Source organism: Balaenoptera ricei, chromosome 4 (assembly GCF_028023285.1).
Source record: "Balaenoptera ricei isolate mBalRic1 chromosome 4, mBalRic1.hap2, whole genome shotgun sequence".
Taxonomy (NCBI): Eukaryota; Metazoa; Chordata; class Mammalia; order Artiodactyla; family Balaenopteridae; genus Balaenoptera; species Balaenoptera ricei.
The window spans coordinates 154,772,432-154,795,886 of record NC_082642.1 but is presented as its reverse complement, the minus strand read 5'-3'; the positions used below and the strand labels follow the sequence as shown (position 1 = coordinate 154,795,886).

The window sequence follows — 23,455 nt, the reverse complement described above, 5'->3', positions numbered from 1 at the left end:
AAGTTTGTTAAAAATCTCATGAGGTTTTAGGGAAAGTTAAGATGAAAAGCATCATGGATCCCACATCCTGGAAGAGAAGACTTTTTTGGGGGGTTTGAGGAACATCAGCTGTGTGCCGTGTGCAGTTTTAGGGAAATGAATGGGAATTGTGTTATGAGAACGTGGTGTATTCATTCATCCATTCATCCCTTCATCTATTCATCCATTCATCCACTCATTTTATAGAGAACAACAGCATGCCAGGGAACGTACCAGCTGTTGAGGTCACAGTTTTCAACAGGGAATCCAGATCCCTTCCCACACAAAACTTACATTTAATTGACATCCAACAAAACTAATGTAGAATTGCAACCAAAAACCCACGTACAAACTGGACTGGGCGCCATAAAGGCTAAATCATGTTGGACTAAATGCTCTCGACAATAAAAGCAAAGATGCCAGCTCATCTTTCTCCCCATGTTAGATAAAGATATCTGACTTTTAAATTTAGTACTTAACAAAGAATGAGTGACTAATGGCATACAAGAGACGATGTACTTTTCCTGGCATGTGGCTTGTTAGAAGAATAGGACTTGAAATGGATAGTCCAAACCATTGTCTTGAACCACGTGGAGAACTTGGGTCAGTCACATCAACTTTCTAGGATGGGATAATAGTTGAAATGCAACATTAAGGCTTATAAAACCTTTTACATACACTAGCTCATTTGGCCCATTGGGAGCCCTGGTTGGGATTGGGGCAGCTGTTATCAACATCACCTTCATAGTTGAAGAAATTGAGACTCAAGCAAGGATAAGGCAGCAGGACTTAAACTTGAATATGCGAGTGTGCCAGGTTCACCTGGGGATGATGTTATGAAATGGATTCTGATTCAGCAGGGCTGCAGACACGCAGACTCTGCATCTGTAACAAGCCCTCAGCAGCTCATGTGGGACTAAATTTGGAGCAGAGTGGGGTTGTGGAAGTCCCAGGGTGACCCAGTGACCAAGGGCAGCTTCCACCTCAGGTCTTTGGAGCCCCAATCCAGTGCCACCATGCTCTACCGTGCTGTCTCCGACATTTTGGTGCATCTCCATTGTTTATCCTAAATTTGGTGATCAAAGTGAAAAGCAGATCATCTTTTCATCTCAAATGAATTATTTCAAATGAGATACAAATAAGATGAAGGCTTTTGATGAATATTCTCTGAGTGTCACGTGATGGCAGTGATTAGAAAAACACGAACAAGTATGGAAAGTCAGGAGTAGAATCCGCCCCCCACAAAACCAAGAGGGTGCAGAAGGATCTGAAGGGGGTAGTGACTGCATTCTTTGCACTCATTCCGACTTAAAACACACAAACAGGATGTTTCCACACATGTTTTTACACTTTTTTATTCATCTCTAAAGAAGGAAAGAAGCCTATGGGGGGAAAATGTGTTTCTTTGTAGGAAAACAAAGAAGCTATTAACATCACTTATACATTGTTTCTTTTGTTTTTTCAAAAATGACTTTACTGAGGCTTGATTGACATACTAAAAAGCTGTACAGTATTTAATGTTTATAACTTAATGAGTTTGGAGATAAGTATCTACATATGAAACCATCACCACAATCAATGCCATAAACATATACATCACCTACGAAAGCTTCCTCCTTCCCTCTTTATTTTATATATTTTTTGTGATAAGAACACTTAACATAAGATCTACTCTCTTAGCAAATTTGTGAGTATATGATACAGAATTGTTAACTATAGCAGGATGCTGTGCTATAGAACCCAGGGACTTAACTCATCTTGCATGCCTGAACCCTTGTACCCTCTGATTGCCAGGCTGAATATTCCTATCTCACCCTCCTTTCAAATGTTTCAAAGAGCATCTGCATAGAACTGAGAAAGTAAACAGAAGGGTTGTTTTAAAATTATGTTTGTTGGGTTTCTAATTTTTTGAGGTTCATTTAAATCTAGTTCTCCTTATGTGGAACCTAACTATTCTCTCCTTGACATTTTTCTACAATGCTCCAATCTCCGCAAGAGTTCTAGGATTTGCGCTTAGCCATTGAATGCTTCTCTCCTTGCTTTGCTAATGTTCATTTTCTAGTAAGTCTTATTTATTTCATATGTTGCCTAACTACACAGAGTCCCTAGTTCAAGCCTACGTAGATTTCAGGTAAAACCCTGCAATAATGTGCTCCAGGATCATATGACTGAGGATATAGTGCCAGGGCGATTAGCTTCCAAACTCCTGGTCACTGGCTGCACACTTCATTTCACAAGTATATTTTCCTTTGTTCTGATGTGAAAAAAGTTTTTGGACCTATAGCATTATGATGGGGCTTTCATATAATTTCATGACTTAGTTCTATGGTTAATAGGAGCATCAACAAAATGTGATGTTAAGAAGCTATTTGGATGCTAGGGACACACACACACACACACACACACACACACACACACACACACACACACACACGATCCTGCCCTGGAAATGCTCATATCTTCATAAAGGCAGCAGTTGGGGGAGAAGTATGTGAGCAAGAGAATTCCCAGGACTGGCTACGCTGCTCAGAGCCAAGGAGAAATCCGGTGAGTTCAGAGCAGGGAAATTCGTCTGAAGGTCATAAGGAGACTGGTTTCCAGATCAGTCTTTTCTTGAAGGGATTTGCTGAGGGGAGGAAAAGCACCTTCGAGTTTGAGAAAGAAACAAATCAAGGCAAAAAGGGAAGAATCCTGGTTTTCTACATCATTTAGGCAACATCTTCCCTAGGGGGTCTGCTGACCAATAAGGACTGTGTACAGGTCCTCTAAAGTGCTCGATGAGCAAAGATAGTAAGGATAGAGAGATAGATGGATATATATATGTGTATTATGTGTGTATGTAAATGTCTATATGAATAGGTATGTGTGTATGTAAATATGCACATATATGTATATGTGTGTATATGAATATACATGTATGTGTGTATGAATATGTATGTGTATGTAAATGTGTGTGTATATGAATATGCATGTGTGTACAAATATGTATGTGTGTATGTGTATATTTGAATATGTGTGTATGAATATGTGTATGACTATATGTGTCTGTGTATGTATATGAATATGCATGTGTGTATGAATATGAATACATGTGTCTATGTTTATGTATGCGTGTATGTACATATGTATGTGCATGTACATATGAATATGCATGTATGTGTGTGAATATATGTATATGAATATATTTAAGTGTGTATGTATGTATAGGCATGTATATGGAAATTCACGTATGTGTGTATGACTATGTATATGTATGTATATGTGTATGTGTGTGTGAACATGCATATATGTGTGTATGAATATGTATGTGTATGCATGTATATGAATATATTTGTATGTCTGTGTCTCTGCACCAGTCCTGGGTTTCATTCTCTTAGCGCTGGGATGGTACTGCAGTTGTAAACGTGTTTGATACTGAAGCGATACCACATTGGGGAAACACTCTCTTTAGATGGACTTCATTTGACTACATACATTTTTCCTTTGAGGTTAATCCAAGATTTTTATATTTTTGAAGGACTAAAATAGCAATGTGTTAAATGAGAAAAACGTGAGCACAAAGCTAGATGCTGCATTTAATATATGATTTTAATGTTTCCTCCACTGAAGAATTAAGGAAAGAAAATAATATCAAGACGGGGCAAAATGATTCCCACTCAGCCTGACAAGGCATCTTTTAACTCACAATGTTTGGCTTTTTTTGTGTGGTAATTAAAAGATACCGGTCAGAGGAAGTTTCTCGTCCCATGAGATGTTGGCAATATTCGAATGCAAAAATATACACGTTGAGAATAAAATTCTGGAAGGATTGGCCTTTTGTTGGGCACATGGAGTGGAGGTCTTTCCTAGAGACATTGTCTATTCTATTTGTGTTGCTTTTTCTCCTCTAAATGTGATTAGGAGTAGACTTTCCAGAAGCATCTACTGCATGCACTCTGCCTTGAAGAGAAGCTATAAACAGCTGGGCTTGAGACAGCCTAATAAATAGTTTTCCAGTATCATTAGGTCTGCAGACATCCATTGAAGGCCACCACGTGCACTGGCTCTAACATATTTATAAATGGTGTTCCTACCTGCCCTATTCTTCCCTTGCAGTATTGATTGAGAAGCCAGGCAACCACCTGCAATGAGCACACCCCAATACACGGCCATCAGTTTGGGTCTGAATTATCTGATTAACCAATGAAAAGAACAGGTTTGTTGATTTAAACTATTAAGTAAGAAAGACTAATTAAATGTATCTGGGACCTATTGCTGCATAGCTTTTAGCCTCATAAGAGAGCGTGTTGTACTTAGAAATTTCCCTCCTAGTTTCCAACAGGCTTTCCACTTACTCTCCTGATCCTTTAATTCCATCGAAGTCCTGGGATTCTGGGCATTTATCCCCTCAGCCTTCTCCCACCTCTTCCCTCCACCAGCCTCTCTCTTTCTAGGTGGTTCCATCTCTTACCTGCGCTGTCAGCTCTGCTCTTTCCACAGCTCTGACAAGGCGGTGAAGCACTGTGCATCTGACCTCCATCAGCCCAATCTGTTCTTTCTCCGCGTCACACCCAGAGTGGCGAGTGTACAGCCTCAGGGAGTGATTCCACTCCCCGACACGAACGCTGCTGCTACCTTGTCCTCATGTTGACATTACTCTTCTTCCCAATCCTGCTTTCTCACCTGTGAGCAGGAATGACACCTGACCTTATAAGACTATTGTCAGGACTGTATTTCATAAAATTAAGATGTCACTGATGATAAAACGAACCATTATTTTACCGGCCATCGAAGGAGAAGAAATGCTGCCAGTAACCCATGACATGCCATCGATGGTGAGATGCATCCAGGTTTCAGCGCTCGTAAAACGTGAAAAAAGGTGTATCTTAAAATCAGTGTCATGAGATTTAAAGGGATACTGCATATGAAGCGCTTACCCAGATAACCTGGTTTATTATGTGATGGATCAGCTGTTTATGAGTCAAGAGAATGTGGCTAAAAGATGTCTTATTCATCGCAGTGTAAGCAGTTATGTGATGTTTCCAGATTCTGATTGGTTACATGTGGGGGGGGGGGGAAAGGCAGACTATTGATTTAAGATGACCTTGGCTTCCTAAAGTGTATTGTGATACCAAAGACTTCTATAAGAATTTTTTTTCTAAAGCATGACCATAATCTTAACATGCTTGTTCCACTTAGTTTTTCCATTTGTTTTTCATAACTATTTGAGGCACCTAAGACTTGAGGAAACTGAGGGTCAATTTGGGAATCCTGTTCTCTGGATACCTAGTTCTGGCCGTCCTCTGGATTTTTGAAAACAACGTAAGGATCATTTCCCTCTGTATGCTTCACTGGCTCCAGCTGTGGAAGAGAGCCGATCATTCTTTAAGACTTTCTTAGTTTCAGCATTTTACCACGCCCAGATTTTCATGAAAATTTAAGTATGTTGGGTTCTCTGGATTGACATTTCAGTGTTTTTATGAACCATGGGGATCAAGAGTTAAGAGCAAAATTGAGCCCAGACCCTTATTTTATAATTCTTTTGCTGGAAACATAGGAGCCTCTCAAACTATTCATCTGTTACAGAAAAAAAAAATTCATCTATTTTAGGCTCTCTGAAATCATTTGCTGGAGATGTCAGTATGCTTAAAAGTGCATTCGACTTTTAATTTTTTTAAAAATCTAAGCATTTTGGAACCTTTGTTGTACCCAAATCTAGTTACTTAAAAATAGAATCGTATTTTAGTCTCACGTGTGAAATATAATCTAGTTGAGTTCTCTTCACTTTCTAGAACTGTCAGTCAGCTGTGATGAGCAAAATCCGAAGGAGTGGTCCTCACATGTTATTGGTGCATTCAGTATTCAAATGAAATAATAAACATTGTATACTAACACGACGATCCCTTTGGTTTGGGGGCAGTTCGCTTAGAATTTATGCATTTCTCACAAGTTCATGAAAAATGGCATTGGTAGCCTGACACTGGGCACATCAGAATATCCCAGCTTTCCTGGAGCTACAGAAAAAAACACCCCGCACACAAGCACACACCAATCTAAAGTTCATGTCTTTTTATAGTAACACAGAGGCAGGCATATTAATTAATTATGCCACATTTCTGCCAGGTTTGGACTTTTTTTTTGAATTCTCTGTCATAAAGCAGCCAAAGCAGTTCGCAAGTCCCCGCGGCTGGCCGAAGGTGCTGAGGGAATAAGCCACACGTGTTAACTAAGGCATCTGCCGACAGCTTTGGCAGGTAGGCAGGTAGGTAGGTGAGATGGCCACAGACAAGGAGGGAAGCCAGACGGCAGGGAAGCTGGGACAGCATCCGTCGAGGCCAGGAAGAGTCACTTGCAGAGCTGCAGTTGAGGGACTCACGTGTTCCTGGTTACCAGCCTGTGTGTAACGATCCATTCTGGTTTTAATCCTACTAGGTTAGATCCTTTCCCTGCTTTGAAGTCCCAGGGCTGCTGGGGCGGGAGAATCCTGTGCATCAGCCTCTGTCATTCATACTGCAACCAGAGGGATGATGAAACCTACGTGTAACATACAAAGCCAAATGGGTGAACAAAGGCATGCTGTTGGTACATAGCATTTGTTTGCTTCTAAAGAACAGCAGTTAATTTTCGTGGTCATCTTTGTTTGAAGCAGTCTCTGAAGACCACCCTTCAGCTTCTTTTTACTCCTCCATTCTTCAGATGTGCTAAGTTAGCATGTGTGTGTGTGAGATATTTATTTATTTGTTTGTTTCCTTTTCCTGACTTGTACTTAACCCTAGGTGCTTGCCTGCCTTGGTTTAATTAGCATCACTTTGGGGCATGCGCTGTCTTTCCAGAATATGGACTGTGTTTCACCCCTTTGGAAATGAAACGTTTATCCTGAAGCCTCCTCGTTTTTAGACTGCTTCCCCTCTAGCGAACAAAAGCAACTTTTGATATTCTGAAGTATATGGCCTTTCTCATTTTTATGCAGTACTAACTTGGAGGAGAATTTTAAGATACGGAGAAAAGATGTGTGTCCCCCCCTTATCTCTAGCTTTTGTAGATTTTTTTTTTCCTAAATCGATCTCAATTAACTTTGATTTCTTTCTTTAGAAAACCATGTGGTGAAAAAATGCTTTGCCAGATGTGAGAAGGGGTTCCTCCCCCTCCAAGCACACACTGAAGCCTTGTTTCAGTTCTAGTATTTTGGTCCAGTTTTTAAATCTTACGCTACATTTATTTGGTCATTGGTTGTGTTTGTGAGAATATCCTACTTTATCTTGGGGAGATACTCATATTTTAACATTGTTACTCTTTTTGTTGTGAAAGCCATTTTCTTTCTCATTTGTGATTTAAAGGTGAGCCTGCACCTTATATCTAACCTGTTTCTGCCAATTTCTGATACACATCGCGCATTTATTCACGTTTCTCTTCACCGGTGAGCCAACGCTGACATTACATAGAATGGCATTCCCCTCCAAGGCTTGGTGGAGTCTGCAAGACCCGGCGGGAGAGCGGAGCCTTGTTTTTTGCTCTGAGTGCGTAAAACCATTCCATCCAGTACTGCGATGGGAAAGGAGACCCTGTCTTGCACAATTTATTGAAGAAGCTATAATTCTGCCTTTATTAATTAGCAGGACGGCACTAAGTCCATGGTGCCGATTTGACTTTTTTTTTTTTTTTTTTTAATTTTATAGCTACTTTATTTATTTATTTATTTTTGGCTGTGTTGGGTCTTCAGTTCGTGCGAGGGCTTTCTCTAGTTGCGGCAAGCGGGGGCCACTCTTCATCGCGGTGCGGGGACCGCTCTTCATCGCGGTGCGCGGGCCTTTCACTATCGCGGCCCCTCCCGTTGCGGGGCACAGGCTCCAGATGCGCAGGCTCAGTAGTTGTGGCTCACGGGCCCAGCTGCTCCGTGGCATGTGGGATCTTCCCAGACCAGGGCTCGAACCCGTGTCCCCTGCATTAGCAGGCAGATTCTCAACCACTGCGCCACCAGGGAAGCCCCGATTTGACTTTTAAACCCACGTCTATGAGTTTAGATTCCTTACATCCCCTCACTCCGTTTGTGACCAGAAGAGAGAGCCACGTGACTCAGGCTCCCCCGAATCTACCGTGCCCATTTCTCGGATTGTTGCCGTCTGTTTGTTGATGTGTTTGCTTTTGCTGGCAGTTCAAGATGCCTTACTTTTTTTTTTTCTTCCTTGTGCCTGATTCTGGCTCTCTGGCTGGCACAACCCATCCTTTTGTACATTTCGAGTCATTGTTTAAACCCCCAGGTCACTCTTTCCCGAACTGTCACAGGGCTGCGATTCTAAGAGATTTTTAGAGATGCCGTGGCGGTGGGTGGTGGCGGGGTTGGGGGGGTGGTTATCCATGCACAGACACCTGGCCTCCACTCTGAGAGGCAGAGCATTGAGTTTGTTCCTTTTGATTCTCCCTGCTCACTGGTTCATAACACAGTGTGCCTGGCAGTGAAGTTCATGTACTCGGGGGACTGATGAAGAAGTTGGTCCCTGGGTAGGTGGGGGATGGAGCGGGAGAGGACACACTGGATTGGGGGGTGCTTTGTGAAATTGCATGTGTTCCCTAAAGATTCGGACACTTCTGCGTAAGGAGGGGGGGCTTCTGTCTTAGAAAGGCTGCTTCATAAGGCTCTATTATTAACGGGGGTGGGGGAGCACCCTTACTTATTTAAGTATCAATTCAAAGAATAAGAAAGGAGTGCTAATGTAGACAGTTATCGGAAACCAAGGAATATAAGAAGGGCATCCTAGACTGTGGGCATAGGAGAGAGCAGAAGATAAAACACTCACCAATGTCCTCACTAATTCCCTGCTTGACCTTGGGCAGCTCACCTCAAGGTGAGGTCTCGACCTTTCTGGGTCTCAGATTTTCCCGTTTGGGGGATGAGGAGTTTGGACAAGCAGGTCTCCACAGTCCCCACTGGCTCCAAAGTTTCCATTTAAAAAACATGTGTGACCCAGACAGCATTTGCTTCTCACCAGCTGCATAGCAGTACCGAGGGTGCCCAAGGACTGAAATAAACATGAACTACCACATGGATTTCTGTTTGGTTATAGAAAGCAAAATTAGATGGTCTCGTAGTTATTCTGTGTAGTTGCTGCACAATACGTCATTCAAGTAGCTGAAATTTCCCAATCGAATTTGCCTTTGCTGATTTGGCTGTAGAATGTCAGCCTAGCCATAGGCTAACCACTTGTTTGACTTAAAACCACAGAAGAATGCTCCAACAATGACACATTTCTATTTCTTCTCACCAAATCATGCAAAATGAGCAAAGATAGGAATAGAAAGTAAGGAAAAAAAAAAAAAAGAGCTAGTCAGTGATCTAGATATTTTAAACATCCTTGTATTTGGAGGCCTATGGCTAATTCACAGCTTTTTTTTTTTTGGTTCATTTATCATCCAGATGTTCACCATCATGGAAGCGCCACTTGAAACTCTATTTCAGCTAGTAACTTAGAAGTGGAAAAATTCGTATCTTTGTCTCTTTGTCCTTTGGTGCTCCATTTCCCCCTCACTCTTCTTCTAAGTAGCTCTTCTTTAAAATCTCCTGGGAATGTGGCAGTTTTGCCAGATGCTTAGGTGTTAGCCGTCACATGTCTTTTTAATCTTCACGACCATTCTGTACCCTGTCTGCTTGAATTATAGATTGCATTTGTCAAATAATGACACATGCAACTGGATGTCTTCTAAGACCTTTGAAATTCAACTTCCTTGAGTTGAGATTAAAGTGGGTATTATCTGCACGGCTGTGGTCAAGGCTGGGATGTTCGGAGACCTGCACAAAAGTTTTTCTAGGTCGGCCAGTTCCAACTCTTACCGTCTCTAGGGGAAAGAAAGCCAGCTCCTTTTTCCTGCTGAAAGGTGGACATGGATACCGTAAAAAGGGGGTCCCAGTTAGAAATGACTGTACAGTTAGCAGCTTTTTGAAGCATGCCTGTCCCTTGGAACGTCCTGAATGTGTGTTTCTTTGGGTGTTCAGGAAGCGTTATCTGTCGTGAGCGAGGACCAGTCATTGTTTGAGTGCGCATACGGCACGCCGCACCTGGCCAAGACGGACATGACCGCGTCCTCCTCCAGCGACTATGGACAGACATCCAAGATGAGCCCCCGTGTCCCTCAGCAGGACTGGCTGTCTCCACCCCCAGCCAGGGTCACCATCAAGATGGAATGCAACCCCAACCAGGTGAACGGCTCCAGGTAAGGAGGCCGCCAGCTCTCGCTCTCCCACACCTCTGGTTTCCCCACCCCTTGAAAAGGCAAAGTGGAAATTGATCACACTTCCCCCGAGATGGTTTCAGAAACTGAGGGCATTGAACGGTAACACCGGGCAATGCTGAGAAAATGTGTTCTCCAGTGGTTTTCGTGGAGGACAGAGGTCGTAAAACCAATAGTACATTTACCAAGAACTCGCTTTGAAGATGACATGTTCAATTCCATTTCCCAGACGTGAGGGCTTTGTGGGAGGGGGCCTTGCCCACATATGGCAGAATTCGTCTCTGAGGTTTTTATTGCCTGGAAAGTAAAGCTGTCTTCTGTTTTCATGGAGGGAGAGTGTCAGCTAGTGGCCAGGCAGTGTAGCATATGTCCAAGCCATATGACGTTGCTAATGGACCTACTTCCTGTGTCCTCCAGCCCCCCGCCTCCCAACCTTCCCTCCTCTGTCACCTTCTCTGAATGCTTGCTGTTCCTTCTCATCTTTACTTACACTTAAAACCAAGCACCAGTGTCACCCGTAAGTATTAACTCTCCTGAGTCTGTCACGATAATGCTGCAGTCACCTAGAATGTATTAGCAAATTATCGAATGTATTATCCCTGGCACTCAAAAGCATTTCTTTTTCTTTTTCTAAATTTATGTATTTATTTTATTTATTTTTGTCTGCATTGGGTCTTCGTTGCTGCGCACGGGCTTTCTCTAGTTGCTGCGAGCGGGGGCTACTCTTCGTTGCCGTGCGCGGGCTTCTCATTGTGGTGGCTTCTCTTGCTGTGGAGCACGGGCTCTAGGCACGCGGGCTTCAGTAGTTGTGGCACACGGGCTCAGTAGTTGTGGCTCGCGGGCTCTAGAGCGCAAGCTCATTAGTTGTGGCGCACGGGGCTTAGTTTCTCCACGGCATGTGAGATCTTCCGGACCAGGGCTCGAACTCATGTCCCCTGCACTGACAGGCAGATTCTTAACCAGTGCGCCACCAGGGAAGCCCACAAAAGCATTTCATTGGATGTAGTTTTGAAGAGTAAGGCTGATTTCAATTATGATATAATACCCCATATATATTCAGAAAGAATCGTATCACATCTCAGGACAAAGAAAGAGTAATTTCATTTAAATTTGCATGATCTGCCCAGAGTCACAAGAACAGCTCAGAATTTTTAGTGCTTTACTATGTATAAAGCCCTTTTACATCTGATGGCCTGTCAGTCCTCCAGGCAGCCCTGTGAGGAAGGCTATCCCCATTTGATGGATGAGGAAACTGAGACTCAGGCATTTTCTGGCTAACCCAAATCAGCACTTAAAGCAACTCAGAATTTGGATTCAAATCAAGGGTGTTTGACTCCACACCCAGTGCATTTTTCCCACTCTGTCGCAGCTATAATAGGCCCTTTTTGCTACATATATATTTTAATGCGAAATATGTTTTTTATAAGTGTCATGTTTTATAAGTGCTGGAAACCATTGCATCAACTTCTAGTGTGGTGTCCGTGAAGGTGCCAAGTCACAGCCCTCAGAGGGAATGTCAACCGTGAGGCTGGACGTGCCAAACAGGGGGATGGGAGGGGCCAGAACTTCCCTGGGCCCTGAGAAGTCAGTTCACTTCTGTGCGTCGAGTTTCTTCTTGAAAGGGGGAATGATAATTCTGATGTTGCCTATTTGCTACGACACTGGTCCTTTAAAGGGAATTCAAGCCAAGGCAGACCCATCTTAGACCTCATCAAGGGACTAATTCCTAGACTTCTGAAAGGACCATGGTAGAAAAGGCAATCATAGGGTCCAGGATGCCAGAGTCCCGGCCAGTTCCTCATTACATGTAAATATGTTACAGGTAAATCCTATCCATCTGATAGAATGGTTCCACTGACCATTCTTCACTGTATCTATTTCTGAGACTTGGAGGCATGCAGGTTAATCCTGTTCTGAAGAAGGCAGCAGTGTTTATATAAAAGGGTAGTTGTGGGGCTTCCCTGGTGGCGCAGTCGTTGAGAGTCTGCCTGCCAATGCAGGGGACACGGGTTCGAGCCCTGGTCTGGGAAAACCCCACATGCCGCCAAGCAACTAGGCCCGTGAGCCACAACTACTGAGCCTGCGCGTCTGGAGCCTGTGCTCCGCAACAAGAGAGGCCGCGATGGTGAGAGGCCCGCGCACCGCGATGAAGAGCGGCCCCCGCTTGCCGCAACTGGAGAAAGCCCTCGCACAGAAATGAAGACCCAACACAGCCATAAATAAATAAATAAAAACAAATACTTAAAAAAAAAAAAAAAGGTAGTTGTGGAGCCAACCCTGTAAACATTGATGGATTCTATTTTTTGATGGAGTCACGTGATCCCATACATGCCGGGGTAGTCACGGTGGGAGCACCGAGAGCAAGATCGATTTCTAAAGTGTCCTTCTTCCAAGGCTAGTTTCTACCTATGGGAAATACATCAGCATATGTGTGTGTGTGTGCATGTGTGTCTGTGTGAGAGAGAGGGAGGGAGAGAGGGAGATTGTGTGTACAAGGGAGAGATTATGAGAGAGATGGAGAGAGAGGAAGAGAAATAATTAGAGAGAGAGGGAAAAAGCACTTCGGGCAAAGGGCACTGAGATGGTTTCCAGCTGGCAGCTAGCAGAGCAAGCCGTGCCCTGGCCCTTATTTGCGGAGTCTGGCCCAGGGCCAGCTCCAGGAGTGCCAGTCTGGATTTAGCAAGCCTCAGAAAGGAGACTGAGTGAGGAGGTGAGAACAACGTTGCAGAAATAAAACTTTCTCTCCTTCTCGCTGAATTTAAATAAATGCATGAATAAATAAGTAAGCAAACAAACAAATAAATGAATGAATAAATAAATAAATAAGAGAGAAGTGTGAACACCGGTTCCTTCAATGCCGGCCTGTGCTTCCCTTCAGGAGCTGATGTCCACCTGCCCTCCTGGCCAAGCCCTGGGGCCGCCTTCCCAGCCCGAGGTGGTCACCACAGGGATTCGGGATGGGCGGGGGGACTTGAGGTGACCCTGAGCCTGGCCTAGGGGCTTCAAGTCCCCAAGAAAGACACGGACCAGGCCCCTGGAAAGCTTCGCCCGCGTTCCTCGGCCGGCTGACCTTGGAAGGCTTCTTGGCCGTTCCTCTGTCAGGCAGGTGCGAAGCTGCAGACTCAGCTGAGGGTCTCTTTCCTGGGAAAGGAAATCGTTTTTGGAGAAACTGGACCGTTTTCTTGCAAGGGGACAATGGAAGCGTCAGTAGCTTCCACTCTCAGGCCCTCGTGGAATCCTGAGATGCTCAGAATGGTCCCCTCAGAGGATCGTTACAGGCAGTTCCAGCTTTGGGAGCAACCTGGGATGTGTTTTGGTGGTGGCCACTGAGGGAAGTCAGCCTTGTCGTGGCCCTCGTCTTGCTCCTGGATGTCCGGTGGTGCTGGCCCAGCAGCCGCTGCCCGGGAGGGGGGCATGGCTGCCTGCATTTGCCTGGGAACTTGATGGGAAATGGCAAGCCCGGTGTGGAGCAAGGGGGGAGCAGCACAGCTTGTGGAACTGATGTCAACTGGTCACCGAGTGCCCTCCTGCCCCCCACTGTGGAATGTTCTGGGGAAACAGGAGGCAGACATGTACTGAACCTCTTTGTAGAAGAGGCTTCTGCCCGTCTTTTCCGAGCTCTGTGTCTGCTGGATCCAGCTCAGTGGGGCTGGTCCGGTGTGCCCGTCAGGGTTCTCCAGAGAAACAAAACCAATGGAAAGCACGATGAAGAGATTTACTGTAAGGAACTGGCTCACACAGTTGTGGAAGCTGTCAAGTCTGAGATCTGTAGGGTGCACCAGCAGGCTGGAAACTCAAGCAGGAGTAGATGCAACAGTCTTGTTTTGTTTTTTCAAATTTATTTTATTTTTTTGTACAGCAGGTTCTTATTAGTTATTATTTTATACGTATTAGTGTATACATGTCAATCCCAATCGCCCAATTCATCCCACCACCACCACCACCACCGCTTTCCCCCCTTGGTGTCCATACATTTGTTCTCTACATCTGTGTCTCTATTTCAGATGCAACAGTCTTGAAGCAGAATTCCTTCTTCCTTAGGGGAAGCTCAGGTTTTGTTCTTTAGACCTTCAGTTGATGAGATGAGGCCCACCCACGTTATCAAAGATAATCACCTTTATTTAACATCAATGGATGGTAGATGTTAACCGCATCTATGAAATACCTTCAGACCAACACCTCGATTGGCATTGGATTAAGTCACTGTGTGCAGTGGCCAGGCCAGGTGGACACAGGAAACTGACCACACCTGGTGCTTCTGGCCCCTTGGCTGGTCAGTGGTTAGTGGGGCCATTCCTTTCAGGTTTCCAAATCAGCATTTCCTGGGGTCGCTAGTTCCCTGTCCCTGAAGGGGCTCAGCCTGGCTGGATGGGAAGTGTTGGGGGGTGTCGCACATCAGATTGATGGATCACCAGGACCGCCCTTCAGGCTGTGACCTTGTGGAATATTGCAGGTGGGTGGTGAGGCACAATCTGCCCTTCAGCACATAACGGGCTGCCTGAAGGGGCATGGAGGAAGGAAAAACTCAAAATTCATCAGCAGAGCTAAGACCCGTTTCATCTAGAGGATTAGAAGAGGTCAGCAGACAGATAGAGGGCTGCCCGGGATCAGATCCGCAGATTTTGCCAGCTCGCTGCGTGATCTTTACACGTGTCAGCTCCAGTTCCATAAAAGGGAACATGGACCTGCACTGACTCTGCTTTCATTCTAGAGACCTTGAATGGTCACCTGGCTGTACCAGCTCTGCCCAAGGTGTTAGGGGGCAGAGGCCCAGGTCATGGAGACAGGGATCCTCCCTGGAGGGGCTCGCGGCGGAGACACTGCAGAGGTGAGCGTGGTCGAGCACCAGGGACCAGGGTGCAGCTCCTCAATGTGCCTCCTCCCTGCATCTTTCCGGAGACGGTGGCTGCCTCACCCACCACCTGGAGGCCCCAGGCCAGGGGTGCTGGGAGTTAGGGACTGCGGCAGGAAAAGAAGCGCATCTCCCGGCCCCCAGCCCGGTAGCTCCTTCTCATTGGCCTTGCGGAGTTAGGGACTGCGGCAGGAAAAGAAGCGCATCTCCCGGCCCCCAGCCCGGTAGCTCCTTCTCATTGGCCTTGCGGAGTTAGGGACTGCGGCAGGAAAAGAAGCGGATCTCCCGGCCCCCAGCCCGGTAGCTCCTTCTCATTGGCCTTGCTCTGAGCTTTTGTGTGGTGGACTTCCACACAGTACACTTGCCTCTTGAAGTCGAGTTCAGGGGGAGTTTACGTAAGTCAAAAATCGGACTTTGGCTGGAACGTGCAGGCTGTTACCTTTGTGGCCCCTTGTTGCTCTTTTGCAAACACCCCCCGGGGGGAAGAGCCCCCTGTACAGCCTGGGTGTTGCCAGAACATGACCTAGCTCCTTCCGCATAAGATACGGTCCCTGGGGAATGGTCAGCTCTGTCCCTATTGATCCATTACCCTGGGAGGAAAAGGCCAAGGCTTGGAGGAGGGAGGAACTGAATTTCCCTAGCAAGTGATGGAATTCTGCAAAACCTTAGCCCCAATGCGCACACAAGCTCCTGAAATGAAATACGAGTGGTGAAATGAGATCTACTGCCATTATAACAGAGCTCTATAAAAAATAATAAAAGGAAAACAGGAGAGAAAGGAACCATGCCTTGTGAGCCAACAGGGATGTAATTGTGGGTTTGGCTTGGCGGCTGCCGTATCAGAAGACATGATTCTTGCAGACACTAATCCAATTGCACATTGTGTGGACACAAGACATCATTTCTCAGCTTCGGTGGTCCCCGACACCCTGCCTTTCCCCTTTCTTCACTCCAGCCTCACACACAAGAAACCCCCAAGTGTTCACACAGTGGAGACGTGTCAGTGCAGCCCAGCTGGAACAGCTGTTCACAGAGGGCCCTGCTGGGGCTTCAGAACTGCCTGGCCTCCAGCGAGCCCCTTGCTGATGGCCTTAATTCTATGGGAGGTTCCTAAGACTCAAGCCACTGTAGACGGGCAAGATAGATCAAGAAACACACACGCACATGCACACGCACGCTCACATATGGTCCACAAGAAAATTGTCTTCCATCACAAGCAGGCAGTATGGTGTGCAAGCCTTTACTCTCTCTCAGCATCCCTGTCTCGGAGATTCAGTCGACGCTCAGGCGGGTGGAGTTGGGCATCCTTCATCCTTCACAGGCAGTAAAAACTCCTGGTAGCCCACCAGGAAGTCGCGGCAGTTCCGTGCTGCCCACCTGGAGGCTCGCTGCGGCTGGAATTGAATGACTCTGTGTGCCACACTATGAGTCCTGCTCCTAGCCCAGTACCCAAGCCACCTGGAGTCATTAATCTATCGGTGGAGTCTGTTGGGTGAGAGGTCCCCTGGTGAGCTGATTTTCAAAGTGGGGCCCTAAGATCCGCTGCATCAGCACCATCTGGGAGCTCATTAGAGATTCAGATTCTCAGGCCCTGCCCAGACCTGCTTGAGTCAGAAACTCTGGGAGTGGGACCCAGCACTCCTGCTTTAACAAGCCCCCCTCCCCTACCCCGGGATTCTGACACTCACTGGTCTGAGAAACACAGCCCCGTTGCAGCATCCGCGGAGATAAAAAAATGAGAATCCCCGGAGCTGGATAAAGGTGGCCTATAGAGTGGATAATCTGGGAGAACAAAGTGCAGAGGAGGGTTCGCTCTCAGGAAGTCTGTCTGCCTAGGTGGAGGAGCACCCCACTGGCCCCTCACTGCAGTGGCTTTTGTCTGGCTGAGCCTGTGAGGTGAGAGATTGGGCCTCGCCTCTCTCTCTTGTCTGGGAAGGAGATTCACTGTGTGCTGTGAAGAACTCCAGCCTAGGATCAGATGACAGGATGCTTTTGATGTAATATTTAAAAAGCATGCCGTCTGGAGTGTGATGAAGATGACAGAAAAGGGGGCTACCTGATTGGTCCCTCTTGGTGTCAGACGTCCTGGTTATGCACGGAGTCATTCATTCATCCAACAAGTATGTACTGAGCACCTATTATGTGCAGTCACTGTTTTAGGTACTTGACATACAGTCTGAAAACATACACAAAAATATTGCCTCTCTAAGTTCACTTTCTAATGGGAAAGACAGCCAGTGAACCAGATAGCTAATTAAAGGCTAACAGGTTAGATTGTGGTAAATGCTAAGGAAAAAAAATAAAGCAGGGCAAGGGGTGGCAGTTCTGGAAAGGGCAGCCTGAAAAGATCATCTCTGAGAACGTAACATTTGAGTAAAGCCCCAAAGTCAGTAAGGGAGAAGGTCCCATGGTTAACCAGTAGAAGAATATTCCAGGCAAAGGGAGTGGTAAGTGCAGAGACCCTGAGGTCAGCCTGAAGTGTTGGAGGACAGTTGTGGCTAATGTTCAGTGACCAAGGGGAAGAGTGATAGGAGATGAGGTTGGGTGATGGTGAGGCCAGTGAGGGGCTTTGATCTTCACTCTGAGCGACCTAGGAGACCGCTGGGGGCTGTAAGCAAAGGAGGGACGTGACGTCACTCAGATTTAGCCGGATCTCCCTGGCTCCTGTGTTGAAGCCGAGACCGCTAGGAGGCCCTTCAGGAGTTAGGGTAAGAGATGGTGAGGCCTGCATTAGGGTGGTTGCGATGCAGGGGTGGGAAAAGTGATTGCATTCTGGATATATTTTGAAGGTAGAACTGATGTCTTTTGCTGATGGGTATGGAGTGAGGAAGAGGGAAGTGAGGCTGAGCCCCAGGTTTGGGGGGTGTACCCCAAATGAGGGGTGGACAAACCACAACTGGAATCCTCCTGAGAATCGAGCCTAGGCCACTCTAAGTATCAGCCCAGACACAGGGGGCTTGCACTTACCTCTAAGAAGCACCAGGCAAAATAGGAGGAGCTCTGGACTCCTGGCCTGAGTGCAGGGGATCTTACTCATTAAACCAGTGGTTCTCAACCACTGTGACTGTGCCCCCAGTGAGCCATGTGGCAGCATCTGCAGACAGTTTGGACTGTCACACCTGTGAGGCGTTCCTGGCATCTAGTGAGCTGAGGCTACAGGTGCTACTCAGCGTCCTACAGCACACAGGACGGCATCTGCCCCCAGAAAGAATCATCTGGCCCCAAAGGTCTGTAGTCTCGAAGTGGAGAAACTCTGCACTAAACCGTTTATTTGGTGTTTACTCTTCATCATAGACTGTGTGCGCTATGAAGATGAGTTAAGAGAAGCTTACGGTCCATCAAAGGTGAAAAAGATTCCGTGAGGTCGCATGACAAGTACAAGTTCAGAGGGATGCTCTGGGCCTGGCCATAGCAGGGATGTGAGAGTATGACTCAGTTTCTCCAGGCAGGAAAGAAAGACTCCCAGAGGAGTGATATTAATATTTCCACAACACACTGTGATTTATTAATAGATTTTAGGATACAACATATCATCCAATTTCCTCATTAAATCTATGAGATGGCATTAAGATTATACCCATTTTGTACATGGAGACCATTGCATCTCCATAACTTAAGTCCACCTGCCATGGGCCATGTGACCCCAGGCCTGTGCTCCTCTTCCTCCCTCAGGGCTGCTTTCTTTAGCCAGATGTCACCTCTGTGTTGGCAGGGACGGTGGAGTTTCTCCAGGTGATGGATGAGCAATATGTCCGATTTTTTGTCTTCTGAGAGGCATTAAATCCAAACACCAACCATATTTTGATTTCTTGTATATATTACACAGTTAAAAAAATTTACTTTCTTCTCATTTTACTTTATTATAACAGATCAATTAAACTGCACTCATCTTTACATTCCCTTCATGAGGTGATTCCAAACAGAACCACATTTAAAAAATAATTAGCTTGATGGGAGACCTATGGTCTGAGCCCCATGGTGGCTCTCAGTAAATACTCATTGGGCTGAAATTAAAAATAAAAAATTCTCAGTTTTAGGATAGTGACTATTCCAGTTCCCTATGTGTCATTGTGTTGGAAGAGGTGCTTTGCCCAATTCCTGCCTACAGAACAAGATCTTGGCTGAAGGTCTTTTAACATCAGTTTTCTCATTTTACGTGGAATAGTCAATATTTGACATTTGAAAGCGTCTCCCTGGGACTGGTCTCCCTCATGCCTTTCTACTTTGATGCATTGAGATTTGACTTCATGTATATTTCCTTACGTTTTCTAGAAGACTTTATGTCTTCTTTTAGGACAGTGAAATTTGCAGCTATAATCACATTTGTTCCTTTCTGCCTTAAGGTTCTGAATCCGATTGGCATAAAAGATGTTTCCTAGTTAAGCTTGGCCACCTTCCAAACCTTCCAAGCTGTGGGCGGCTCAGTGTTGGAGACTGGAAAACTAGTGGTTTTCCCAACTGTGCTAGTGAGGTCGGGTAGTAATCTTTTGTCCTACTTGTAAGGGGCCTTGAGTCTTTGCAGACATCAGTTCATTGGGCTGCAGGGCTGAGACATGGATTGAAAGGGCCTCACTTGGGGAAGATTTAGTGAGAGAGCCAAGTTCTCTGGGGCTCCCTCTCTGTCTGGAGCAGACTTTTTCTCATCCCCCTTCCTTAGTAGCACTCATGAGCATCTTTGCCATTTCTTGGGGCGTGAAACGGATGGACACCATTTTGTAGAACAGCCTAAGAGCCGTGCTCTTCCTTATGATGTAAGTGAATCCCATCGGGTCACTGTGGATATTGACATTGGGACAAGGGCACTGCTTGGCATTTTCTATCCTGAAATGAAAATCATCTTGGTTAACCAGAATTTACATAGCCTTTTAGGAAAATAAAACCCTGAAGCACCATAATGGCTATCGGGCTTAATTCTTTCCTCTCTGAAAAATGAAAGTGTTTTGAGAAAAACACACACACAGGCACACAAGATAGAAAAGATGCCACATCTTTGTCAGGTAACTATTTGTAGACATCTTATTCTACAGAATACTTTATTCTAAAGGATGAGTCCCCAAAGGATGCATTTCCTCCTCAGTTTTCAAGATCTAAATGTGCTGTGATCTTGCTGATACCCATTTTTGGCTGTTAAGAGAAATATACATTTAAACCATGAAACTTTCTCAGGGAAACTTCAAACCCCTTTTGGGGACAAAGAACTAACTGTTGGTGGTGACTTTTTAAATTAATTTCGTCTTCAACTGCTTCGGAGAAGGGAGAAGGGAACAGGCCTGGTGGGAAGAGGCTGAAATTCCAGGTGTAAGAGAGAATATTTAGTAAGGGTAAAAATAACACACAGCTGTGAAGACAAACATCTCCAGTTTCAGTTTGAGCCCAGAGTGCTACGTGAATCACTGCCGAGCTCCACCCGCTACTCAGGCCATGGGCTCTGAAGCAGCTTTTCCACTGCCTCTGATTCAGAAATAAACCAGACCTACAAATTACCCCGGCGCTTTCCAGACAATCCCCTCCTTGTCTGGGGTCCTAAAAATACCTTTTGTGGTGACTACCTCCATTCATGGCGTGAAACTTGATTAGGAGTTGGTTCGGTCGATTAGGACTAAGTATGTGCTTTTAGGATTCTTATGAAGAAAGCCACCTGAGGAGGGATTGATTCCTATGCAGGTTTAAGGCAGACTTGGGATGCGTGCCCTGGCCAGCCTCCTTAGGACCCTCTCGTAGAACTGACCTCTTTGGACTCTCAGGGTGGAGCTGCCAAAGAAAGCCTCTCTAGTCTAGCTTCATCATCAAGTTCTTAACATGAAGTCACCTAATAAACTGAAAAGAATATTTGGGAAGATAGTGCCATTCTAATAAACTGTAATGGGCTGAAGACTGCACGGGAGTAGACATTCGCTTGCTCGTCCACAAAAGGGTTGGATGGGATATGGACCGTGGTCTTCCAGGGCAGAGTATGTGGGGCTGGGGAGAGGGGCTTCACCCACCCAAACGCAGGCACCACGAGAACAGGGACACTGCTGGGTCCCCAGCACCTGGGACAGTACCTGGCGTAGACTCGCTCTGTAAGTGTTTGTTACGCAGATGAATGGATACAGAAGATGTGGTACATATGTACGATGGAATGTTACTCAGCCAAAAGAAAGAATGAAATAATGCCATTTGCAGCAGTACGGATGGACCTGGAGATTCTCATACTGAGTGAAGTAAGTCAGAGAAAGACAGATATCATATGATACTGCTTATATGTGGAATCTTTTTAAAAAAAATGGTACAAAGGAACTTATTTATAATACAAAACAGAAATAGACCCACAGACATAGAAAACAAACTTATGGTTACCAAAGGGGAACGGGAGGGGAGGGATAAATTAGGAGTTTGAGATTAACATATACACGCTACTATATATAAAATAGATAAACAGCAAGGACCTACTGTATAGCACAGGGAACTGTACTCAGTATTCTGTAATAACCTATAAGGGAAAAGAATCTGAAAAAAAATATGTGTGTGTGTGTGTATAAAATGCATACCTGAATCACTTTGCTGTACACCTGAAACTTACACAACACTGTAAATCAACAATACTTTAATAATTTTTTTTTAATGAATGAGTTGAGGAGGCCCAGGGCCAGATGGCCGAGGAGAATCTAGGGAGTGTGGATTTGTCGGAAGGCTCTATGGGCCGAGGAAGGGCTTGGGTTGCACGTGGCCAGCGTGGACTTGTCTTTGTGGAAGATGACTTTGGTAGCAGGAAAGCAGACTCTCTGGAAGTAAAGTTCAAGAATACTCCACCCTCTAATTTATCCCTCTCCCCCCCTTTTGTCTTTGGTAACCATAAGTTTGTTGTCTACATCTGTGACTCTATTTCTGTTTTGAAAATAAGTTCATTTGTACCATTTTTTTTAGATTCCACGTGTAAGCGATACCATATGATATTTGTCTTTCTCTGTCTGAATTACTTCACATATACACACTACTATATATAAAATAGGTAATTAATAAGGACCTACTGTATAGCACAGGGAGCTCTACTCAGTATTCTGTAATAACCTATATGGGAAACGAATCTAAAAAAGAATGGATATATGTATATGTGTAACTGAATCACTTTGCTGTACATCCGAAACTAACACAACATTGGAAATCAACTATACTCCAATGAAAGTTTTTTTTAAAAAAATATGCATTTCAAATGTGAAAAAAAAAATACTCCACCAGCATGTGATGGAGAGCAAGGCAGGGGAAAGCCGTCTCCAAGTGCAAGAGGAATTCAGGAACGAGAAGGAGGAGGGGGCTTGAAGAATGGGTAGATTTTCGAGAGGACTGGCAGGGTTGCATTCACCCACTAGGAGAAGTTATATCGATCGCCCAAATTCGATGTTGACTTGCCTTGGGCTTTCTCTCAGGCCTGAGCGCCTCCACTGACTGTTGTGAAGTGAGGGTGGATCACAGATTTAAGGTGGCTGGTGAGCTCGGCCCTGTCACTTGGGGCTGCGTTCAGTGACATTCCTGGATAAATGAGGTCCATTCACACTCAGCTCAGGGCCTAGTGTATCCTTGTCAAGCTAACGGTCGCATCTAGGCCATTTCACTGCGGGCTGTTTCTGTGATGGAATCTGCCCTGCTGTAAGTAGACGCTGATGTGAGAAAACCAATGTCAGATGTCAAGTTTATTTTGTTTTTCAAAAACCAAAGCCCCAATTTTAATGTCTTGGTACATTTTTATAGGCACATTACCCCTTTTCAAAGAAAGGGATTATGTATGGAAACAGCGAAAAGAAGCTTTTGTCTTGGGCTGGGGTCCACTTAATCTTAAAAAAATTAGATGGACTACTTTCTCAGTGGTCCAGCTTCTGTCCTGGTCCTCAGTTCTGTCTTCTTAGACCCACGATCTGACTCACAGGCATTCCCACTCTCCTCTCTGAGCACAGACACTTCTTGTCTGATTTCCTCACACTCATGAATGTTCACCCATCATCTCTGCAGAGCTTGCACCCTGCTGAGCGCCTCAAGGAAGGTTTCGGGAGGAACATATGATGTTGAACTGTAAATCGAGGTGGCCACCTTTTTTTTAAACCAGACTTATCAAAATTCGTATGTATGTCCAAATAAACATTGCCGCCTTTAGCGTCTCCCAGGAGGCTCTGCCTTTGTCTGCACAGGGCTGGCCCTACTCATCTCACATCTGCCGCCCTATCCATGACTGTCTTCAGGGCCACTCCCAGGATATTCTTCAGAAAATACCCAATAGTGATGACCTTGAGTCTTCTGAGGGTCCATCCCATTATGTGTTATGTCTGTGAAAGACGATTCGTGTGGAGTTACCAGGGGAGGTCCTATAGCATGGTGGTCAAGTCCTTGGACTCAGGACCCCAACTCTGT

At 45.4% G+C, this 23,455-nt stretch overlaps 1 protein-coding gene across 6 annotated transcripts in view; it reads left to right on the top strand.

Annotated features, from left to right (window-relative positions):
- Positions 1-23,455, top strand: part of ERG (ETS transcription factor ERG) — a 278,178-nt gene that overhangs the window by 205,195 nt on the left and 49,528 nt on the right. For all 6 annotated transcript variants that reach the window (XM_059921559.1, XM_059921553.1, XM_059921558.1 and 3 more), the window contains one exon: positions 9,986-10,203. In XM_059921559.1, coding sequence (XP_059777542.1) covers positions 9,986-10,203 — 218 coding nt within the window. The remainder of the gene's footprint in view (positions 1-9,985; positions 10,204-23,455) is intronic.